Below are 24,406 nucleotides of genomic sequence, written 5' to 3' on the forward strand. Positions count from 1 at the left end.
GCGAGGTCGCCCAGTCGAACCTGCGGGGTCCGAAGGCACGCCTACAGGCGTCGACAGCGGAGCCAGGCCCCTCATGGCCGAGAGGAAGGCACTGACTTCCGCCGGAGTCGCGTCAGTCCCAGGGACCGGCGGGTATGGGGACGGACGCGGCTCCTGCGGCTCCGACTGAGCCGCGGGGGTGGGACCACCCTGACCCTCAGCCAATTCGCGCGACCGGCGAGCGGAGTCTGAAGAGCGATGTCGTCTCTTGGACCTCTTGGGAGTGCTTCGACTTACCCGAAGATCCGGACGAGCGATGACGATGGCTGCGGCTCTGCGATCGGTCCTTGGACCTCCTCCTGGACAGGGACCGAGAGCGGCGCGGAGCGTCATGGTCGGCCCCCAGGCAATAAAGGCACCGGCGATGGTGATCCGTCACCGACATCAGGCGATGACAGGCGTCACAAGCTTTGAAACCAGGCATCCTACCGGCACCAGAGTCGAGTCGAGAGACCAAAAGAAGTCAAAAAAGTTAGTCAAAAAATGACTAGGGGTAAGCTCTTCCCGGATCGGCGCTTACTGGCGCGGAAAAAAGAACTGACGTCAGCGCGCGAGGGCGGCTTCTAAGTACTCCGACGTCATTCCGGCGCACGACGCCAATGACGGACGCGGAGCCGCAGACGACGCCTAGCGACACGCAAGGGGTATTGCTACAAAAATCTTTCCGGATCCAGCCTGACGCCTGGGGATATTCTAAGGTGAGGAATCTAACTAACGTGTTTCTTTCAGATTTATATATCAACAGTTCAGACTTGAAAGAGTTACATTTATGTATATGTATACCGCCACACCTTGGTCCAAAGACAAAAGTTGACATTTGCTGGCTTGGAAGGCTTCCAGTTTGGTAACTTCAATGAACAAGGAGAAACAAGAATTTTCTTTCTGTTCCAAGATTTGGCTTGCCAAAAGGCGTATTCTGCAAAAACATTTCAAGTGGCCCATAAAGGGGTAAGCTATGTATGTATGTATGATGCACTGCTACAGAGTGAACCTAGCCACAAGGCAGCAGTGTCAAAGCCAGGCATAACATCAATGAGTAATAGGAGAGGCAGCTCCTTTATAGGTTAATAATCTTTTAATGCATTGTGAGGTACCGTTCTTTAAAGAGGTGGATCTTTAATTCTTTCCTAAACTGAAGCAGTGTTGGGGTGGTCCTGATGGATGTTCTGGATCCTGGGTGCACAAGTGGACATGGCCTGCTGCCTTGCTTTCTTCATTTTTTACACTTCTTAGCCTGATGTCTGAAGGTGCCCTGGCTGCAGGTGTGCAGAGTACCACCAGAGATGTCTGGAAGATAATTGGGGGTGCTGGTCATGATGACATGGAAAATGATGCAGTTGGTTTTCAAGAAGGTGCAGGTTGGCCAGGAGAGCTAGTGGAGATCTGACAAGATGGGGTGATAATCATATTTCTTCAGGCCTTACATGAGATGTGCTGCAGGATGTAGGATGCCCTGAAGGGGTGCCCAAGGGTAATCTGGGAGGCCATGGAGCAGGGCATTACCATCGCCCAAAGAGTACTAGTGCTTGAACAGCACTTCTTAAGTTGTTTTCTGGAAACAAACGGGTCTCACTTTGTTTAGAAGAAAGGGCTGGTTTCCGAGCTTGTATAGTTAGAAGTTTTGCCCTTGAAAGCACATTCACTTTCCATTAACACAAGTTGTGGGCTGCCTGTTAAGCAGGCTAAAAAGAAAAAGTATCTTGTCTGAAGCTGCTGCCTAATTTAAGGCCCAGCAGTTGTAAACTTACAAATTAAGCATTGGGAGTGCGACTGGAACCAGACGTTTTGTCCTTTAAAGCACATTCCCTTCCTATTAACACAAGTTGTGGGCTGCCTGCTAAGCAGGCTAAAAAGAAAAAGTATCTTGTCTGAAGCTGCTTCCTAATTAAAGCCCCGGCAGTTGTAAGCTTACAAATTAAGCATTGGGAGTGTGACTGGAACCAGAAGTTTTGTCCTTTAAAGCACATTCCCTTCATATTTACACCAATTGTACGCTGCCTGTTAGGCAGGCAAAAAAAAAATATATATATATTGTTTAAAACTGCTGCTTAATGACTGCCCTGGCAGTTCCTAGGTTACAAATTAACCATTGGGAGTGCAGCTAGAGGCATGCCATTATTCTATTTCTGTTTTTGCCCAATAACATTAAAATATGTTCAGTGTACTTACAGAAATGTATGTGCCTTATAAAACCAAAAGCCATAGAGGTAGAATAAATGTGGAGCTGGACTCCTATCTTAACTAAAAGTGCTTCAGAAGGCGACCGCACAGAATGTAATAAAAACAGAAGTAAAAGAGAAAGTTATCTGTGTGTATATAAAAAACCGAAAAGCACAGAATAAAATGCGCTATAATACAGTTAAAAGGCACATATTTAGAAAAAACGTTTGCCTGCACTTTCGAGCCCTATTTAGCATACAAATGAAATACGATAAACAGGAAATGCATAGGTAATAAATTAGTGAAACAAAGTTATAATCTAGGTTACCGTGTTTTAATAGTGAAATCAATCATGATTGTAGGTTACCGTGCTTTGTATTATATATTGGTGCTTTAAACATAGGGAGAGTGTAGTTCTAAATATGAGTCTGGTTTCTGGTGCTCAACCCCAGCACCTAATAATCAACAGAAATACTTTATCTGCAGTCCAGCACACCTGTATTTTTACTGCGTGTATGGAAATTAAATGCTTTGTCCAAAATCACACCCTACTGAGCAGCATTTGAGAATGGAACCTGGTTTCCGAGCTCGTACAGTTAGAAGTTTTGCCCTTGAAAGCACATTCACTTTCCATTAACACAAGTTGTGGGATGCCTGTTAAGCAGGCTAAAGAAAAGTATGTTGTCTTAAGCTGCTGCCTAATAAAAACCCTGGCAGTTGTAAGGTTACAAATTAAGCATTGGGAGTGTGACTGGACATAGAAGTTTTGTCCTTTAAAGCACATTCCCTTCATATTAACACAGGTTGTGTGCTGCCTGTTAGGCAGGGTGAAAAAAGAAGTATGTTGTCTGAAGCTGCTGCCTAATAAAAGCCCCGGCAGTTGTAAAGTTACAAATTAAGCATTGGGAGTGCGACTGGAGCCAGATGTTTTGTTCTTTAAAGCACATTCCCTTCATATTTAGACGGGTTGTGTGTTGCCTGCTAAGCAGGCAAAAAAAAGTATGTTGTCTGAAGCTGCTGCCTAATAAAAGCCCCGGCAGTTGTAAGGTTACAAATTTAGCATTGGGAGTGCAACTGGAAACACAAGTTTTGTCCTTTGAAGCACATTCCCTTCATATTTACTCAGGTTGTGTGCTGCCTGTTAGGCAGGGTAAAAAACAGAAGTATGTTGTCTGAAGCTACTGCCTAATAAAAACCCCGGCAGTTGTAAGGTTACAAATTAAGCATTGGGAGTGCGACTGGAACCAAAAGTTCTGTCCTTTAAAGCACATTCCCTTCATATTTACTCAGGTTGTGTGCTGCCTGTTAGGCAGGGTAAAAAACACAGAAGTATGTTGCCTGAAGCGGCTTACTGAAGGGAACTGCTACACAGCTAAAAAATTGGCACAAACTCACAATAGGAATCGTAGGGAGATGCAATTTAATTAAAACGAAAATATTACCTAAATTTCTATATTTATTTCGATTAATTCCCTTGCGGGTTCCTTATTTATTATTTAAGAAACTTGAAGGCGTATTTAGTAGTTTCATTTGGGGATACTAAAAAGCCAGACGTGCGATAGACTTGCTTAAACTCCCTTACAACCAAGGAGGACTTGATTGTCTTGACTTTAAAATCTACTTTTGGGCAGCTTTCTCTGGGCGTTTTCGTAGCCTCTTAAGTCTCGCCCAGAAAGACTCTCTCTATCGCTTGATTTTGGGAAGTGATAGTCATATGTTCCTATATCGGATTAACGACCCAAACTATTTTAAGAGTCAGGTTTAAGACTATTCGAGATAGCATATATATATGGCGTACAATGGCTGCTAGATGTAATCTATTGTTCTACTATGATAAACTTCCCCTATGGGGTAATCCTATGTTCCCTGAGGTGTTTCATGAAAGTGCAGGCAAGCGCTGGGCTAAGTATGGGATTTTGTGTCTTGGGGATTTATATGATAAAAATGGACCTGTGACATTTGAGAGTCTACAACTTTACTTCAAACTACCAGGCCACTTTTATTTTAAGTATCTGCAGATCAGGGACTATTTAGTAAAACATGTGGCTTTGATTACAACAATTGACTCTGAGATTTGGGATTGTTTGCATGGGGGTAAAACGAAGTCTCTGATTAGTGAAATGTATAAACACCTTAATAATTATAGACAGGACGGTAGCGAAAGGTTGGCGGTACGTTGGAGCCAAACTAAACTCTGGGAGTGCTGGTAACACCTATCGCTATCAAACATGCTCTTGAAACTATTGATGACTCAGTTCATTCGGTCAGTCTAAGGTTACAACAATTCCTCAGTATCTGAATGCTATACTATACGCCGGAAAAAATAGCTAAATGGGCTCAAGGGGGTTTGGGGGGGATCGGACAAAATGTCCTAAATGCGGTACATATGCAGCTAATATACTACATATGTTTGTAACTTGTCCAGAATTGAGTGGTTTTTGGCAGAAGATTGGCAGAGTGTTTCATCATAAATTGGGGATAGATTCTTCTCCAACAGCTATGGAAATTATGATGGGCTATAAGGACGGCAATCAAGCACTCATGCGACTTTTTTCAATTCTGTTAGTCTCTGCCCGACTTGAAATTGCCCGGGCATGGGTCTCTCCGACACCACCATCCATATGTGATTGGTGGACTAATGTCAGGGAAACACATGGTATGGAAACAGCTTTGGCTAAAGCAAGAGGAGCTCCCTCTTTGGTAAAATTGGAGGTAATATGGGGACAATTGGCTTTAGATGCACTATGATAAGATGGATGAGAATTTGCACTAATCCAAATGAGTAGTGTCCCTCTAAGCACAGCCAAAGGGCAACGAAGTTGCAGGGTAAGTCGCAAAGTAGTGCAGAGTTTCAAAGAAAGTTCCAATATGCAATTTTATTAACAAATGTCTGATCAATGTTCAATTCCTCGTTACATTCACGGAATTGTAGATTAGACACAAAGGTTCAACACAGGACTTTTTTAACATGCGCTCAATGCATTTCGGGTCACGCACGACCCTTCATCAGGAGAAGTCCTAAAAGAATCCAAAAGGAGAGTTTTAACGACCTGCTCGAATGTATGGATAACAGTAAGTGAAAAAAAGTCCACCAGTTTAAAAAAAGATCCGAAATGGAGTGACAGTGAAAGTGAAGAAAACGTAGTTGGCGGTAGAGAGAACGGAGACCCACAGAGGAATCCCAAAAGTGATTTGTTAAAAGAAAAAACAACCAAGAAATGATTAGTTGATCCTATAATAAGAGTGTGTGTAAAGCGATGTTTAGAATCGATAAGAACTTCGGGTCAACCCGTTATGGAGAACCGCTTGTGAAAAGGAAAAAAATTACGTGATACGCTATAAGAAGCCCAATAACATGTGTTTGAAAACAAAGCATACCTGAAAGTTGAGTAATCAAAAGTTTCAAACGTCCGAAAGACGAACAGCATATACGCGTGTAGTCTAACACCAACAGCTGTAGTGGATAGTAAAGAGAAAAAAGGAACACGCTAATAACCGTTGCGTGAGAAGAGAAAGCGAAAAGGAGTTAAATGATAAATAATCCTAGCGGCAGCCATATTGAAATGGAGTCCTAACATAATGATGTTAATACAATGATAATATAATGGTAACAAGAGGAAGGTAAAGGGGCTAAGAGAAGTTTTGAAAACATTAAAAGTAAGACAGAAAAAGGTGAGAGGGCTGGAGGGGTTTTGAAACAATAAAAAGACGAAAAAATATACGAAGACAAAAACAAAAGTTTACTGATAGTGTAAACAAATTGGAAGAAAACAAGTAAATAAAGTTATTTAAATTGAGACAAAAAAACGCGAATGAAAAACAAATTGATGGTCAGGAGTGTGAAGAAAAATGAAAAGATCAAGCAGGTAAATGGAACATAGAGAGTTCATGGGAACTGAAAAAAAATGAAATGAAACTCAATACAGATAATACAAATAATATTGTGTTGACATAAATAGGAAAACAACAAGTATGTGATATTCCAAGGGACTAGGTTGTACAGAGCAATGATTATAAGAAACAACTGAGTTCAACGCGGTCATTGAGTCCATGTGGGACCAGGGCATTCATTTTATAGATCCAAACCGTTTCTCTCTGGAGAAGAAACTTGCGATTGTCTCTGTGATCTTTAATGGGTACCACCTCGCATACCAAAAATCTCAATTGGCTGATGTTGTGGCTCTTGGCAAGAAAGTGCATCGCTATTGTGGATTTAGTGTTCTTGTTGCGGATGTTGCTTTTGTGTTCCGTTAATCGTACCTTAATTTTTCTCTCAGTCTTGCCAATGTATATTAGGCCACACGGGCACTTGAGCATGTAAACAAGGTTTTTGGAGTCACATGTTGCCGTGACATGTAACTTGATGTTATAACCCTGTGTAGGGTGCTGAGTTGAGTTGCCTTGGATAATGTTATTACAATGGCCACAGTTATGGCAGGGAATTGTACCCTTATGAGAACCAACTGAATCATTAGACGATTGAAATTGTAAAAGTTCCATCAAATTCTTGCCCCTTTCGTATGCAAAAATTGGTCTTTCCAAAAATGTGTCTTTGAAGTCAGGTTCAATTTGTAACATTGGCCAATGTTTCAAAATGGTTTTTTTGATGTTGAAGCTCATGGTGGAAAATTTAGTGACCATAACTGATCTTGTCGTGGATTTTTTGATGTTACTGACTTTTAGCAGTTGTGCTCTAGATTTGTATTTCACCCTTTCCAGAGAGGTTGATACGATTTCTTTGGGGTACCCACGATCAAAGAAGCGTTTTTCCACGTTCTGGTTTTCTTGTGACAAGAGTGTCGGTTCAGAAATAATTCTTTTCACCCTGAGAAACTGAGAATATGGTAGATGATTTTTTAGTGAAGGTTGGTGGAAGCTGGAAAAATGTAGCAAGTTATTTCTGTCAGTACTCTTTCTATAAAGAGTAGTCTCAATTCGGTCATCTTTGATGTATAGTAGTACATCCAAGTAGTTGATGGTATCATTACGGATATCGTAGGTAAATTTCAAACGATCATTTATCCCATTGAGCGTGTTGATGGCTTCTCTCAAAAGTTGCTCGGGACCTCTCCAAATCAAAAAAATATCGTCAATGTACCGTAGAAAAAGTGACATGTATGGTTTCCATTGTGAGTTATTTAGAATATGATCAAGTTCGAACTTGTGCATGAACAGTTGTGCATAGCAAGGAGCTGCACAATTGCCCATGGATGTACCGTTCAACTGCAGGTAAAATCTGTTATTGTAACAAAAATAGCTGTGGTAAAGTGTAAAATGAAGTAACTCAAGTAGAAATACTTTAAGATCTTCAGAAATAGAGGATTGCAAAAGAAAAAATTCAATGGCTTCCATACCAAGATTGTGAGGGATAGAAGTGTACAAAGAAGTTACATCTATGGTACAAAAAAGTGTATTCGTATCCCACTTGATGTCACTTTGTTGGATAATATTCAAAAAATGAGTAGTGTCTCGTACATAGGTTGACATTTGTTGCACAAAAGGTTGGAGATGTCGATCAAGGTATTTGCCTATGGGTTCATGCAATGAACCACATGTAGAGACGATCGGTCTCATTGGTGGATCAGTGAGACTCTTATGAATCTTGGGTAGCATTCTCAAAGATGGACGTGTCGGGAAATTCTGGGTGAAGAATCTACGTTCTTTCTCTCCAATGGTTCCACAATGGACTGCTTTGTCCACGATCTCATGTAAGGTGCGTTGTATGTCAGTTGTTGGGTCCTTGTCCAGTTCAGAATAAGTGGTGAAATCTCGTACATGCTCATCCAGTTTAAGTTTATAGTGGGAGGAATCCATTATGACTAGAGCACCCCCTTTATCTGCATTGAGGAATGTAAGATCTGGATTATCTGCCAATTTTTGAAGAAGAGCTCTGTCTTTCACTGTCAGATTGCGATGAATCGTTTTGTGTGGTTTATACATCCTTGATAGATCACGTTTAACAAGGGTTTCGAAAGTATCAAGTACCTTGTGGCTAACAGGTGCCGTGTATGTACTCTTGGTTTTTAAACCGACCAAAGTGTCGGTGGATTGTGGCTGAGAATCAATCACGACGTTATCAAAGAAGTTCCTGAGTCTTAGTGAACGCATGAAACGGTGAAAACTGACCTCAGTCTCAACTTGGTTGGAGCAATAAGTGGGGACAAAAGATGAGCCTTTTTGGAGCAATTGTGTCTGGAATTGATCTAAAGACATTGAAGAAATGTTAATCACCAAGTTGTCACGCTCATTTATCGTTGGCTCCTTGTGACTCTCTTGTCTAAGGGTAGTGTCGTTGGTCTTCCGTTTTTTGCCCCGCCTGGGTCTGCGTTGTCTGGTAGGCCTGTCCCTAAAAAAGGAACCGCAGTAGATGAAGATGTAGAAGCAGTTGCTAATGTCAGTTCAGTTGTGGATTGTATACCTGTTGAGGATTTGTCTACACGACTACTCGGTTTGGGTCTATTCCTGATGTTGTCAGAATCACTGGAAGCTGGAGAAGTATCAGTATCAGAAGTTTTTCCAAAGGGTCTGCTCTGTCGTCTGCGAGCATAAACTTCCGCCCAATTATAGACCTCACCCAGTTTATAGTCTATAGTATCCCTTCGAAACTTACGAAGTTTTCTTTCATTGACCTCCTGTGTGTGCTTTTTAAGTTGTTCATTAATATCTTCTAGCGTTTGCGCAAGTTCCTCAGAAGTCATTTTGGTAGACAATTCTTGTTTAAGTTGACTGATTTCTCTGTTAAGCTCCTCGAGAATGTTGGAAAGTTCCTCAATGATTAGGAGGATGAGATCTAGTGAGCATTTATTCAAAATGCCATACCATCTTTCTATGAATTTTGGATCACTCTTACACAGTGATGGCTTTAGTGAGATTCTTAATCCCCTCGGGATGCGTTGTGCACGGTGATATTGTATGAGGGTGCTGGCATGAAGTCTTTGATTAATTTCACGTTTGGTTAAATATAAAAGTTGTTTGATATTGCTCTGTGCGGTACCAGTCCCGGAAGTGGTCGGTTCAGTCTCTCCAATTAGTGAATATATTCTTTGTGCTTCCTCTTCGCCGAAGGCGAACGTGTCAGCTCTTTTATCGGTTAAGTTTGTGATGTCTTGGTAAGCCATGGTAAGGTGGGTGCTGTGGTGGTGGTTTAGCGAGCTATAAATGAACAATGTGGAAAGACCACGCACACCAATTGTTGAATTGAATTTATACCAGTTAGGGCGTGCTGTAGAGGAAAGCGTCTCGTAAACCAGGACGCAAGAATGAATGAGAATTTGCACTAATCCAAATGAGTAGTGTCCCTCTAAGCACAGCCAAAGGGCAACGAAGTTGCAGGGTAAGTCGCAAAGTAGTGCAGAGTTTCAAAGAAAGTTCCAATATGCAATTTTATTAACAAATGTCTGATCAATGTTCAATTCCTCGTTACATTCACGGGATTGTAGATTAGACACAAAGGTTCAACACAGGACTTTTTTAACATGCGCTCAATGCATTTCGGGTCACGCACGACCCTTCATCAGGAGAAGTCCTAAAAGAATCCAAAAGGAGAGTTTTAACGACCTGCTCGAATGTATGGATAACAGTAAGTGAAAAAAAGTCCACCAGTTTAAAAAAAGATCCGAAATGGAGTGACAGTGAAAGTGAAGAAAACGTAGTTGGCGGTAGAGAGAACGGAGACCCACAGAGGAATCCCAAAAGTGATTTGTTAAAAGAAAAAACAACCAAGAAATGATTAGTTGATCCTATAATAAGAGTGTGTGTAAAGCGATGTTTAGAATCGATAAGAACTTCGGGTCAACCCGTTATGGAGAACCGCTTGTGAAAAGGAAAAAAATTACGTGATACGCTAAAAGAAGCCCAATAACATGTGTTTGAAAACAAAGCATACCTGAAAGTTGAGTAATCAAAAGTTTCAAACGTCCGAAAGACGAACAGCATATACGCGTGTAGTCTAACACCAACAGCTGTAGTGGATAGTAAAGAGAAAAAAGGAACACGCTAATAACCGTTGCGTGAGAAGAGAAAGCGAAAAGGAGTTAAATGATAAATAATCCTAGCGGCAGCCATATTGAAATGGAGTCCTAACATAATGAAGTTAATACAATGATAATATAATGGTAACAAGAGGAAGGTAAAGGGGCTAAGAGAAGTTTTGAAAACATTAAAAGTAAGACAGAAAAAGGTGAGAGGGCTGGAGGGGTTTTGAAACAATAAAAAGACGAAAAAATATACGAAGACAAAAACAAAAGTTTACTGATAGTGTAAACAAATTGGAAGAAAACAAGTAAATAAAGTTATTTAAATTGAGACAAAAAAACGCGAATGAAAAACAAATTGATGGTCAGGAGTGTGAAGAAAAATGAAAAGATCAAGCAGGTAAATGGAACATAGAGAGTTCATGGGAACTGAAAAAAAATGAAATGAAACTCAATACAGATAATACAAATAATATTGTGTTGACATAAATAGGAAAACAACAAGTATGTGATATTCCAAGGGACTAGGTTGTACAGAGCAATGATTATAAGAAACAACTGAGTTCAACGCGGTCATTGAGTCCATGTGGGACCAGGGCATTCATTTTATAGATCCAAACCGTTTCTCTCTGGAGAAGAAACTTGCGATTGTCTCTGTCTCTGTTTCTTATAATCATTGCTCTGTACAACCTAGTCCCTTGGAATATCACATACTTGTTGTTTTCCTATTTATGTCAACACAATATTATTTGTATTATCTGTATTGAGTTTCATTTCATTTTTTTTCAGTTCCCATGAACTCTCTATGTTCCATTTACCTGCTTGATCTTTTCATTTTTCTTCACACTCCTGACCATCAATTTGTTTTTCATTCGCGTTTTTTTGTCTCAATTTAAATAACTTTATTTACTTGTTTTCTTCCAATTTGTTTACACTATCAGTAAACTTTTGTTTTTGTCTTCGTATATTTTTTCGTCTTTTTATTGTTTCAAAACCCCTCCAGCCCTCTCACCTTTTTCTGTCTTACTTTTAATGTTTTCAAAACTTCTCTTAGCCCCTTTACCTTCCTCTTGTTACCATTATATTATCATTGTATTAACATCATTATGTTAGGACTCCATTTCAATATGGCTGCCGCTAGGATTATTTATCATTTAACTCCTTTTCGCTTTCTCTTCTCACGCAACGGTTATTAGCGTGTTCCTTTTTAGGTCTCGCCTGACCCAGCGCATGCGCTGGTCTGGCGAGACTTATTGAGAGGGCTCTAAAAAGTGCTACCAGGCCAGCCTAGAGCTACAGTGCATGTGCGCGGGCACGCGCGCTGCGCTTTACCGCGCTTTGCCGCGATTACTTTCACTTTCGCGGCCGCTTTGATGTGTGATCGTGATCGCGATCACTTTCACTTTTGCGGCCGCACGGCCGCTTGGCATAGCCAATAGGTCTCGCTTTTGGGACCTTATAAGTATTTCGTTATTCAATTGTTGCATGGCTAAACACTTATAAGGTCCCAAAGGCGAGACCTATTGGCTATGCCAATGCTTGTTTCTCTTTACTATCCACTACAGCTGTTGGTGTTAGACTACACGCGTATATGCTGTTCGTCTTTCGGACGTTTGAAACTTTTGATTACTCAACTTTCAGGTATGCTTTGTTTTCAAACACATGTTATTGGGCTTCTTATAGCGTATCACGTAATTTTTTTCCTTTTCACAAGCGGTTCTCCATAACGGGTTGACCCGAAGTTCTTATCGATTCTAAACATCGCTTTACACACACTCTTATTATAGGATCAACTAATCATTTCTTGGTTGTTTTTTCTTTTAACAAATCACTTTTGGGATTCCTCTGTGGGTCTCCGTTCTCTCTACCGCCAACTACGTTTTCTTCACTTTCACTGTCACTCCATTTCGGATCTTTTTTTAAACTGGTGGACTTTTTTTCACTTACTGTTATCCATACATTCGAGCAGGTCGTTAAAACTCTCCTTTTGGATTCTTTTAGGACTTCTCCTGATGAAGGGTCATGCGTGACCCGAAATGCATTGAGCGCATGTTAAAAAAGTCCTGTGTTGAACCTTTGTGTCTAATCTACAATCCCGTGAATGTAATGAGGAATTGAACATTGATCAGACATTTGTTAATAAAATTGCATATTGGAACTTTCTTTGAAACTCTGCACTACTTTGCGACTTACCCTGCAACTTCGTTGCCCTTTGGCTGTGCTTAGAGGGACACTACTCATTTGGATTAGTGCAAATTCTCATTCATTCTTGCGTCCTGGTTTAGGAGACGCTTTCCTCTACAGCACGCCCTAACTGGTATAAATTAAATTCAACAATTGGTGTGCGTGGTCTTTCCACATTGTTCTATGATAAGATGGGTAATGGAGACATTTATTACAGGTCTATCGGGGCTGATTTCTATAATCCAGATGTTATGCAGTGTTAAAGCTGTATGTAATGGCTTCTTTTTTCTCTTCTTTTTTATTGTGCTTCTTGTCTAATCAATTGTAAAATGTATGTTGTATGCCCTCTTGATGACAATAAAAAGTTTAAAAAATAAAAATAAAAGGAACTGCGACTGGAGCTGGAAGTTTTGTCCTTTACAGTAACATTCCCTTCTTATTTACACGAGTTGTGCGCTGTGTTTTAATAGTGAAACCAATATTGAATGTAGGTTACCGTGCTCTATATTATGTAGTGGTGTTTTAAACATAGGGAAAGTGCAGTGCTAAATATGAGCTGGTGGTTTCTGGTGCTCAACACCAGCACCTAATAATCGACAGAAATACTTTATCTGCAGTCCAGGACACCTGCATTTTTACTGCATGTAGGGAAATTAAATGCTTTGCCCAAAATCACACCCTATTGAGCAACATTTGAGAATGGAACCTGGTTTCCGAGCTCGTACAGTTAGAAGTTTTGTTCTTCAAAGTACATTCACTTCCCATTAACAAAAGTTGTGTGCTGCCTGTTAGGCAGGGTAAACAAGCATTGGCATAGCCAATAGGTCTCGCCTTTGGTACCTTATAAGTCTTTAGCCATGCAACAGTTGCATAACTAAATACTTATAAGGTTCCAAAAGCGTGACCTATTGGCTATGCAAAGTGGCCGTGCGGCCCCGAAAGTGATCGCGATCACGATCAAACATCAAAGCGGCCGTGCGGCCGCGAAAGTGAAAGTAATCGCAGTAAAGTGCAGCGCGCGCGCCCGCGCCCGCGCACATGTACTGTAGCTCTAGGCTGGCCTGGTAGCACTTTTTGGAGCCCTCTCAATAAGTCTCGCCAGACCAAGCATTGGGAGTGCGACTGGAGCCAGAAGTTTTGTCCTTTAAAGCACATCCCCTACATATTTACACGGGTTGTTCGGCGTGTTTTAATAGTGAAACCTATATTGAATGTAGAGATTGCCGTGCTATATATTATGTAGTGGTGTTTTAAACATAGAGAAAGTGCAGTGCTAAATATGAGGTGGCGGTTTCTGATGCTCAACGGCAGCACCTAATAATCAAAAGAAATACTTTATCTTTGCTGGAAAATGCAAGCTCTCTAAGCGTGCGCCGAGGTCATTATCGTAAAACATTAACAAGAGAAAGCACGGTAACCTGACCCACGAGGAATGCAGCCATTTGCGTGCTTTCATTACTGAAAGACACACGCAAAGGCCAATCCTATATGTGGAAGGAGTCAGACCCACACATGTAGTTTATAGTGCTTACAAGAAGCCTCGCTAAACCAGGTTTGTGAACCAGGCACTTGACACAATAATAGAAAAGGCATGGAAATCCATTGGAACAAGGAACACTGTTGTTGAAATTTAAGGTAAAACCTACAAAAGCCCCAAATTAGGCTGTTAAGTGTATTAGCCCACTAGACCATAATGCAACAATAATGCAACAAAGATCACACTTCAATGGAAGATGCTTTTGATTTGCGGCGCATTAGCGTAAAGTTGTTGCTGAAAAACATTTTCGTCGGAATCTGTTCAGTACTCAGGTGACACTTTGTCTAACATCCATTTGTCAGACCAGATTTTATTCCATCTGTGAGAAAATCCCTAGGTCCACTCCTTGCTCAGGGGTAGTTTGTTCAGGGCTGAAAAAGCATTTCTGAATCAATACATCTGAAAAGGATGGAATGGCCTGTAACATTGCTCAGGGCTCAATCCTAGCTCAAGTGCTGGTCAAACTCTACATGGAACTGCTGAGCTCAATCTTCACAGAATCAAGTGCTTCCTTTCACCAATAGGTGGCAGACACACAGTTGAATGACAAAATAAAAGTCTATGGCTGGGAACATCCCTCATTTATTTATTTGAAAAGTTTTATATTGAGCAAACGTTACCCTCGGGGATATCAGAGTGCTTTACAAGTGAATGAAGGCAAAAACATATAAACCAATAAGCATAATTTATATACATACAAGATAAAATAACAGTAAGCTTGTAAAACGGAATTCTGAAGGTTTATTCTAGAAATGTGTTCATAAATAAAAGTCTGACTTCTTTCTTGAAACATGTAGTTGAAGGGATTCATCTTATTTCAGGGGGGAGAGAATTACAAATTTAAAGGGGGATGCCAGAAAAAGCTCTATTGTAGGTCAACTTCTTGAAGAATCGCTGTGGTTTTAGCAGTAGGAATTCTTCAGGAAGAAAACCTACAACAGAGCGCTTTGTGGCATCTTGTCTGGTAAAACTCCATTCATGGATATATGAAAACATGTTAAGCCTTAACTCACAATAGACCGAATTCCCAGTTTCATCCCATCACAGAATCAATTTCAAGCCCCTCTTCCAAAAAGGCCTAGCAACAAAAGGCTTCTTTCAACTTTGCTCACAGAAAAATCTCTGGATTTTACTAAAGACTTTACACTCAGTTGCATATTATGCGTCAATCAAGTTGGCAAATCTGCACATTACTTTCTTGTCTAACTCACGATAATTCTAGACACCAATTAACAACCAATGCTCAAGCTCTAGTCATTTCAAGATTTGACTTCAGCAATACAACTCTGTGAAATTCTGTGAAATTCTAATTCACAGCAGTATAACTTATGTTGCTAAAACAACCTTGTAGTCATGGTGAATTGTAGTTATAGCTGAGTAGTTGCTCAGCACAGGACTGAAAAGGAAATAAGAAAATGGATCTATCATTCATATTGCTTTAATTCTAGTAACTAGTAGTGGGATTAACTTGTCAGTTTTGCCTCTGGAATAAGTAAGAATAAAGTTTATGCTTCCTGTCAGGCGGTAAAAGTCCCTGCAAACCTGCTAGTCAAGTTTAGAATAGCCCATTGGCCGAAAATGATTGGCTTGTGGCTGAATCTAACCTCCAGTCTGATTACCATAGATTCCTACTCCTGACTGGAGGTCGGATGAGGCGTCCTATAACCACATGTGGTGCAAAGTGGCCACAAGCGAAGGTGCCAATGTTTTGCAATAATAACAAAAGCAGAAACAAAAAACCATAAGTGTAAACTAAAATACATAGAACAATCAACAAATACATAAAAGTAATGCATCTTTTAAAACAGAACTAGCAACTCTACAGCCAATACCAACATAATTAACTGAGATGTGTCTACTGTTAAGAAAGGGCTTTTGAACAGAGAACGGTGGTGCCTCGCTGCTTTAGAATTCTGTGCTGTTCACAAGATGGACAGTGTCATGAAACATCATTATTTACAAGATTATCTATTTTGTCAGAACCCTATTTCAATGACGTTGTAAACAGAAACACATTTAAAGTGCACTCTTTCAGAAAAAATACACAGGTATGTTATCCAGATATTTTGGAAAATTACCTCTCGTAACGTGAGAAGAGTTTTCTTATCAATTGTTGCTCTTTTAACAAGTTCCCTATTTTCCTTCTCCAGCTCTTTCAATCTTACACATGACTCTTTTAAAACATTTGCTTCCTTAAAAAGCAATTTATTTTCTTTTTCCAAACTGGAAATTTTCATATTATCCTCTTCAAGTGTAATGTCTTTAATTTCGGCCTGTTGTCTAAGCCTCTTATTCTCTTTCTCCAGTTGCTTCTTGTCTTTTTCCAACTGAGATGTTTCCTGTTCTAACAGTTTACTTTCTTTTTCCAACTGTTCCAGTCGTTTACTGGATATTTTTAACTCTTCAAGATTCTTTTGCATTGTGTGGTTCTCTGCCTCTAAGTCACGAATGTCACCTTCTAGCTGTTGAATTTTTTTGTTGCTATTTTCCAAAGCTTTCTGTAACCTTTGGTTTTCTGTGTCCAGTCCTTGGTAGCTGACTTCTAAACGTTCAGTCTTCTTAGATGAAGCCCTCATAAGATCCATTGCTCTCCTCATTTGCTCCTTTTCATTGTCAAGTTCTTTATTTTCTAATTCTAACTGTGCCACTTTGATGTTTGTGCACTTCAGAGATTCAATAGTTCTTCGCAGTTCCAAGTTTTCTTCATCAAGTTGAGAATTCTCTTTCTCTAATGATTCCAGTTGAAATGAGAGGTTCTTTAGATTATCCAAAGTCTTTTTTAGCTTACGGTTTTCTAATTCCAAGACAGAATTTTCTTGCTCCAGTGTCTCAATCTTCTCACATGTGATTTTCAAGCTTGTGATCTTTTTCTGCAATTGTTCATTTTCCTTTTGAAGGTGATGGAGTTCTTTTTCAAGCTCATCTGCTTTTTCTCCTTTCTCTTTATATAGTTCCAATTCTTTTTTCAGTTGCTTCCTTTCAAACTCCATCTTGTTTAGTTTGCTGCTGGTTTCCTTAATGGACTGATGAAGAATTTTGTTTTCTTTTTCAATGTCTTTTACTCGTGCTTCAGTGCCAATTTGTGACCTCTGCCTAAGCGACGTTATAGTTTGATTCAAATGCTCTGCCTCCTGTTCCAGCCCTTTTATCTGCTCAATCAAATAAAAAGAGAAAAACATTAGATGATTTCTATTCAGTTTAATCGCTAATACATGAAGGAAACATGGCAGTACAATTTAAAATAAAAATGAAGCTATAACACCTATATAATACTACTGTGACTTGAAAAATTGTCATGTGAAATGTAAACGTTTTGCTCACCTGTCGTTCAGAGTTTTCTCGAAGAGTCTCAAGTGTTTTCTCAAGTTGTCCTTTTTCTTTCAGTAAATCATTATTCAAATTTTGACTACTTTGAAGGCTTTGCTTCTCATGGCACATTTCACTTTCTAGTCTTTCTAACTAAAAAAATGATAAACAAACATTATGTAAATGTGCCCTTATCCACCTGATAAAAATAAAAACAAATTAAAGGTTGTAGGATGTTTTTTTCTAGCATTTACACCCACTACCATCGACTTTCTTCTATAATGAAAAAGGTTACTTACTTGTAATGGAAGTTTCCCCGTATTGGTATCTTTCACAAATTCACATGCTTGAATCATTCCCGTCATCGAGCTGGGAGGCCTACTGTAAAATTCAGAAAGTAGTACTTTGACAAACAATACCTGCAATGGCTGAAACATATTTACGCATTGTCCTGTGCACATAATTTTAAAATATCTAAGCTTCAGCCAATCAGAATGCAGCACCCTGAAAAGCACTTGCTCACAGGCTCCCATACTTCAGATTTTCTTGTACAAAGTGAACCTTTTTTGAAGAACAGTTAGTTTTATTGAATAGGTGGGACCACATAAGGAAGGAGGGTGAGTCGCATGTGAATCTATAACAAATACCAATACCGGGGAACTACAGCTACATGTAAGTAACTTGTTTCCTTCTCCAGTATTGGATCATTAAACGATTAACATGACTAAACAAGAATAGTAAGCAGTTAAACAATAAATACTAAACTATTGTTGCGGATATTGGGAAGTGAATGACAAAAAAGGCTCACTTTATTGGAAAAAATACTGCAACAATGGCTGTCCCAGTACTGCTTCCTTTTGTACTGTTGAATCCAAATAGTAATGCTGGGTGAATATTTGTATATTCTTCCACGTTGCTGCTTACACGTCTTGTATTGACACACCAGCAGAAACAGCAGTACAAGTAGAAACACTTATCCTTGAGTGTGCATTCACTTTACTTGTTAGTGGTATTTGCAATGACAAAACACAGAGATCCAGTGGGCTATGCTTTGTTTTGACAGAGAGACCTTATTTGGGGTACCACAAGCTACGAACAGTTGATCTGTCTTTCTAAATTCTTTAGTCTTGACAATGTAAAATATCAAGCATCTTCTTACACCAAGGGTGGGAAGGGCTGTCTCCGCCACATGCTTCAGAAAGAATATCTTTAAAACCACTGGCTCATTTAAGTGAAAATCTGATGGTACATTTGGAATGAAAAAAGGGTTATAACTTAATATAACCTGGTCAACCCCCAAATTGCATGTGTGGCTCTACGTAGAAAAGGGCCTGTATTTCACTCTTCTTGCAGAAGTCAATGCTGACAGTAACACCATTTTCCAGGAAGTTTTGTGAATGGGTTCAAAAGGACTCTTCATCAACTGCAAAAGTCCTTCATTTAATAGCCAAAGAGTTACTGGATACTTCAATGAAGGATATGCTCTAAAATGTTTCACCATTTTATTAGATCACAGACATGGTTATTGGAAGATATTCTGAAGCGTGAAACAGCTGCTAAAGCCACGACTTTTAAGAGTAGGAGATGATATACAAACTCAACTCTTGCAGTGCCCATTTCCTGATTATTACCAGATCTTGTAAATGCACTCCACACATGTCTAGGGAACCATCTGTGGTCAACACTAACTGTGGTACTTGAGCCAAAAAAGTCAAACCTACTGAAATGTTTGTTTCCAGTGTCGACACTAGCTTTCATTTATAGAGTGATGTTCACTATATTGTTGAAGAAACCCTGGGTTTGAATCCACTGCTTCTCCAGTGCCTTATTTTTAGGCAACAAAACAGAATTAGAGGGATTCTTGATGACATCATCCCCATTAGTTGTTTTGAACAGGCATTATGAAATCTCATGTCTTTCAAGCATGTCTTTTGTAGTATCCAGAATGATCCAAAGGAATGTTATCTTCCTGTATGGTTGGAGGTACAATTTGACTCTGTTGAGAGTAAGCCCTACATTTTCCGAAAGTTGTGCACAAGCCTTGGTTGACTTTTTAGCCAGTCCCGAGGTAAGGAAACATTTGGTGACCTTTTCTTTCTCAAATGTGGGGCCACTGGAGCTACACACTTTGTAAAAATATGAAGGGCAAATTTGAAGTCAAAGGGGAGGAACATGAGTTGGTAAAGGTTTGTGATGTTTTGGACTTCTAGAGGGATACAAATATACATCTTGGAGATCTAATGATATCATGAAGAATCAATGCTTCAGATGTTGAAGAATGTTTTGGAGTGTGGCCATGCAAAATGATTGTTTTCTGAGGTACTTCTTTTAGAAGAGCCAGAGTCAGCCTCTATCCTTCAGATTTTTTCTTCATCGGAAAGAAGCAAGAGCAAGAGCACAAATCCATTTTTTGTTGGGTAAAGGGCATTTGTTCCATTATTTAATATTGTTAGAATCTCCAATTGCAACAGACGAAGGAAACAATGGGATTGGAGGACTATGTGGTGATCATTGGATAAATTCTAAAGAGTTATTGTTTAATATGAAGTCCAAAACCTAAAGGTCTGTAGTTACACACTGCCAATGCCTGTGAAAATTGGTGATTCTTCCTCCAAAGGTCTGAGGGGAAAGCTTCTTTGTCATGCACTATCTTCTGACAGAGTCCTTATTTTGATGACCTGGTTTTCTTTGAAGAGCTTGCTTTGTGTAAGTGGTTGAAAGTGGAGCCCTTTACTGCTGTTGTGGATACTATTGCTGGTACTACTGATAAGGAGGCTGGAAGAGTGGATATCTATAGGATGGATTTGCCCTTCTAAATATAAATTGACCTCAGTCTCTAGCTCCACTAAAGGGCTGGCATCTCTGTTGTAAAATAGCAAGTGATCTTGCCATGTAAGTGAAAGTCTTAAATCGCTGCAAGGGCTTGTCCACATGCGTATCAGAAAGTGCATTTCCTTCATAAGGCATGTCCAAGATCTTACTCTGGCCTGAAAGATGTTGACTTAAGCCAACCCTACCTCAGAGAACTGCAACCTGCCTTAACCATGTAGCTGCTACAGCCATAGAACAGTCTATCATCTTGGATTAAGCTTTCTCCCCTTCATGCAGGATGTTCTTTGCCTCAGCTCTCTTGTCCTCTGGTAAAAGATCAATATATGTGCTGATTCCAACCAGATCTGTCTGTTGTAATGGCTAAGGACCGCTAATGAGTTAACTGCTCTAACCATAGTTGCTGCTACAACTGCAAATCTTTAACAAATATTATCCAAACTCATCCTTTCTCTGTTCTGTGGTGTGGGACAGGTAGTAGATGGGTTTCATTATGTACTTTAGGCACCCTGCATTACTATAGAGTTGGCCCGAGAATGACTGATTAGAAAGGCAGGTGACTCACCTGAAGCCTTATAGTTTTATCCAGATGAGGGACACCTGTTGAGAGCGTGGCTGGGTTTATGGTCTTTATGCCTTAATTCCAAATTAAATCAACTATTGGAATGACATTAACAATTTGTGAGTGAGATCCTTGAAGTTGTATAAAAACAATCTGATTGCTTGACTGGTATTGATAGATTAAATAAAAAAAAGATGGCCATCCTAAACAGGCATAAAAACTTACTTTGTCATCCGGCTGTGAGTTTGATGATCGTAAAGCAGCTGGTGGGGAAACAGGTGCTAAGTGATCATTCCACTCTAAACCTTCAATTGGATCCTCTGGTACTTCTCACTCCACACTATTGTCACCGGAATAAGGGTCATCGCCCGCTATACAAGCCTTGGCTGAGGAGTTTGAGATGGCTGCTGTAGTCTTGGACTACAGCATAGCATGGAAGTGATGGTATCATATGTCTTGTACATGGCATTTGTGGACGTGCCTGCAAAACTGGTGACGTGGAGGTATAAATGATTCCTTTGGCAATTTTATTTTCGAAGGCTATGGAAATCTTTAGTTCTTTCAAAGCGAAAGAAAAAATTAGGTTTTCAGGTTTTAAATATCCAAAACATATGTACAGATATGTATAGATATATTGTGCCACCAACCAGGAAAGACGGAAAAGAACAACATATTTTCTACGGGACATATTTTGAGGGTGCAGTATATTTTGTAACAAGTGAGGTGCACAACAATTTAGTTTATATATGTGAAAAATGTGAAACTATTTCAACAAGGCAATGGGCTGCCTAAAAGAAAAGGTATTGTATATCGTAGCAGAACTAGTAAAGGAAATTCTTGATCAAACTCTGGTAAATTCTAGGTGAGAATTAAATAATTTAGAAAAACTGTTGAATTTAAATCTATTGACCTTAATATCATACTCACCAAGCTTCAGAAGGGCATTTCAACTAGAACAAAAACATAACTTACTCTTACCTATCAGATCATTACTATCAGGCAAATACTGAAAATACACAAAACAGGTCCACTACAACGTATCGGAAACACATCATCTTTTCTGATTCATCTGTCAAATGTGAATCTGACACTGAAATTGAGCCACAACCTAACATTGGCTCCAGGTTCTCACTTTCAGGCCCGCCAGCACATCCTGGAGACACAACATCCTTTGTTTTTAGGACAGGGACGAGGACATGGCAGGAAGAGAGCAAGAGAAAAGGGTTACCACAGTACCCGAAAGCAAGACATTACATCAGACCAGGAGTTGCTTTCACCAGTGGTAATATCCCATGGAGTCAACAAGACCCCATTTCTTTTTTTTTTTTATAAATCTTTTTATTAACTTTGCTCAGACCATCGAATAGTACAGGACATTTAGCACGATACATGCAGTGAATTACCCATCCTCTGAACAATGACCGACCTTCAAGGACACAGATGAGACAAATAACAATAGCTGTTAGGGTCCCAGTCCTCCCCCCGGCTGCCTGTATTTCCGCCATGGCCCCCATATCTTACGCCATTTTTTGGTGCAACCTCTGCTTTTGTAGATAGTTTCTTCGGCCCTTTGGCACCAGTCCATATCCCGTACCCATTGGTCCCATTTGGGCGGGGTCCGCGAGCCCCAGTCACTTGCGATATTCCTCTTCGCCACCCCCGCCGCTAGGGCCAGCCAAATCTCCTTGTGTCTAGTCCAGTCCGAGTCGCTCCTAATCATTAATAGCAGCCATCGGGGCTCCAGCGGGACCACTGAGCCCACCACTGCCGTCATTATGTCAACTACCTTGGTCCAAAACGGGATTATCTGGGGGCACTCCCATAGGATGTGATAGAAGGTGCCCTCCTCCCCACATCCCCGTACACAAAGGGCCGATCTGCTCCTCCCCCAAGCGTACAGATGGGTGCGGGGGTAATATACTCAGTGCAGGATCTTAAGCTGTACTAACCGGAACCTACACCGGATTGCAATCTCCCTTGGGCTCTGCAGGGCGTCCTGCCAGTCTTCGTTCTCCAGTTCCCCTATGTCCCCCACCCATCTCTCCCGCAATGTTACCAGGGGGTCCGTCATGTTATTGATGAGTTTGCGGTATATTGTGGAAGTGAGCTTTCCTGCTATTGGGTCCAGGAGTAGCCTATCCTCCAGAGGGGAGTACTCTGGGATGGACGTGCCGCACCTTATGTGCGTCCGCAGGGCGTGGGTGAGGCGTAGGTAGTGGTAGTGTTGGGAGTCCTGTAGGTCATACTCTTTTTTAAGGTAGGAAAAAGACCGCGGAGCGCCTCCCTTCCAGACGTCCCCCAGGTATTCGATTCCTATGAGCTTCCAGCCCCGAAACCCTGTCAATCTAGTCACGTCCGACAGCAGGTCCCCGTGCCATAAAGGGGTTCGTCCCATCAGGGAGTCCGACCACCCCAAGTATTTATTGGCCTCCCTCCAACATTGAATCACCACTCTGGTATGTGACGGCCAATCCCTACCCTGTTTACGGGCATACAACAGGGGCTCGCAATTACCGTGCGGCATCACCCATCGGTCCACTCTGTAGGCCGGTTCTGACCGATCCGCGTAGACCCAGTCATTTACCACCTGTAACTGGGAGGCCCAGTAATAGAGCCTGACGTCCGGAAGGGCCAGCCCCCCATCAAAGACCCCCCTCGTCAGCTTGGGCAACGATATTCTGGGACTGCCACCATCCCAGAGCAGGACACGTAGTTCCTGCGCTATCTTCTTGAACACCCCCGCTGGTATCGGGTATGGCGTGTTCTGCAGGATGTAAAGCAGGCGCGGCAATGCAAGCATTTTAAACAGCGCCGCCCGACCCATCAGGGAGAGAGGCAGCGACCTCCAGTGGTGCACGTCAGTTTTAAGACGCGATAGTTGGGGTTCCAGGTTCCTGGCGAAGAACTCCGCCCTGTCCCGTGTAATGTAGAGTCCCAGATATTTGAATCCGTCCACAGCAATGGAAGCGGGATACCGAGTCGGGACTCTCGGTGGAGGGCCTGAGAGCGGGAAAATCACCGACTTTCCCCAATTTATTGTGTAGCCCGAGTAGCTACCGAACAAATCAAAGAGGTGTAGCGCCTGTGCGATCGAGTGGTAGGGCCTGGCCATGTATAACACAATGTCATCTGCGTATAGAGAAATACGCTCCTCCCACTCATCACTCAATGCCAGGCCCCAGAACGACCTATCCCTCCTAACCCAGTGTGCCAGCGGTTCCAGGGCTAATGCGAAAAGGAGGGGGGATAGAGGACCCCCCTGCCTGGTGCCCCTTCGTAACGGAAAGGCTCTAGACACCGCCCCGTTCACTCTCACCCTCGCCATTGGTTGTTCGTACAAGAGCCGAACCCAACTACAGAATACGGGACCGAATCCCAGTCTGCGGAGCACCATAAACAGATAGGGCCATTCGATAGTATCAAAAGCCATTGAGGCGTCCAGCACCATCAGTGCTGTCTGGTCGGCCCTCACCTCCTCTGTCATATAGAGCACTCCGAAGAGGCAGTGTAGATTGTGTCGGGTGCATGAACCCGGACTGGTCTACGTGCACCAAATCCGGCAGAACCGATAGCAGCCTATCTGCCAAGGCCTTAGCCAATACCTTGGGTTCGACATTTATGAGTGAAATCGGGCGGTAGGACGAGCAGAGATCGGCTGGTTTGCCCGCCTTGTGGATCACCACAATCGTGGCCTCTCTTTGGTCAGGCGGAAGCCTGCCCGCCTCCCGCGCTTCTCGGTACATCCGGAGGAGCGGGTCCGTGATAATACTGGACTGTCGCTTGAAAAGCTCCACCGGGAGGCCATTGGGTCCCTGA

At 41.4% G+C, this 24,406-nt stretch overlaps 1 protein-coding gene across 1 annotated transcript in view; it reads right to left on the reverse strand.

The window, feature by feature from the left end:
* The window catches only part of CCDC88A (coiled-coil and HOOK domain protein 88A), an 888,939-nt gene that overhangs the window by 332,523 nt on the left and 532,010 nt on the right, over window positions 1-24,406 (reverse strand). Inside the window, exons 14-15 of the mRNA XM_085612608.1 lie at window positions 17,215-17,352; window positions 15,972-17,042 (exon numbers count right to left, since the gene is read on the reverse strand). Of these exons, the coding sequence (XP_085468734.1) occupies window positions 15,972-17,042; window positions 17,215-17,352 (1,209 nt within the window). The remainder of the gene's footprint in view (window positions 1-15,971; window positions 17,043-17,214; window positions 17,353-24,406) is intronic.

The sequence above is a fragment of the Triturus cristatus genome, chromosome 6, assembly GCF_964204655.1.
Source record: "Triturus cristatus chromosome 6, aTriCri1.1, whole genome shotgun sequence".
NCBI classification, from domain to species: domain Eukaryota; kingdom Metazoa; phylum Chordata; class Amphibia; order Caudata; family Salamandridae; genus Triturus; species Triturus cristatus.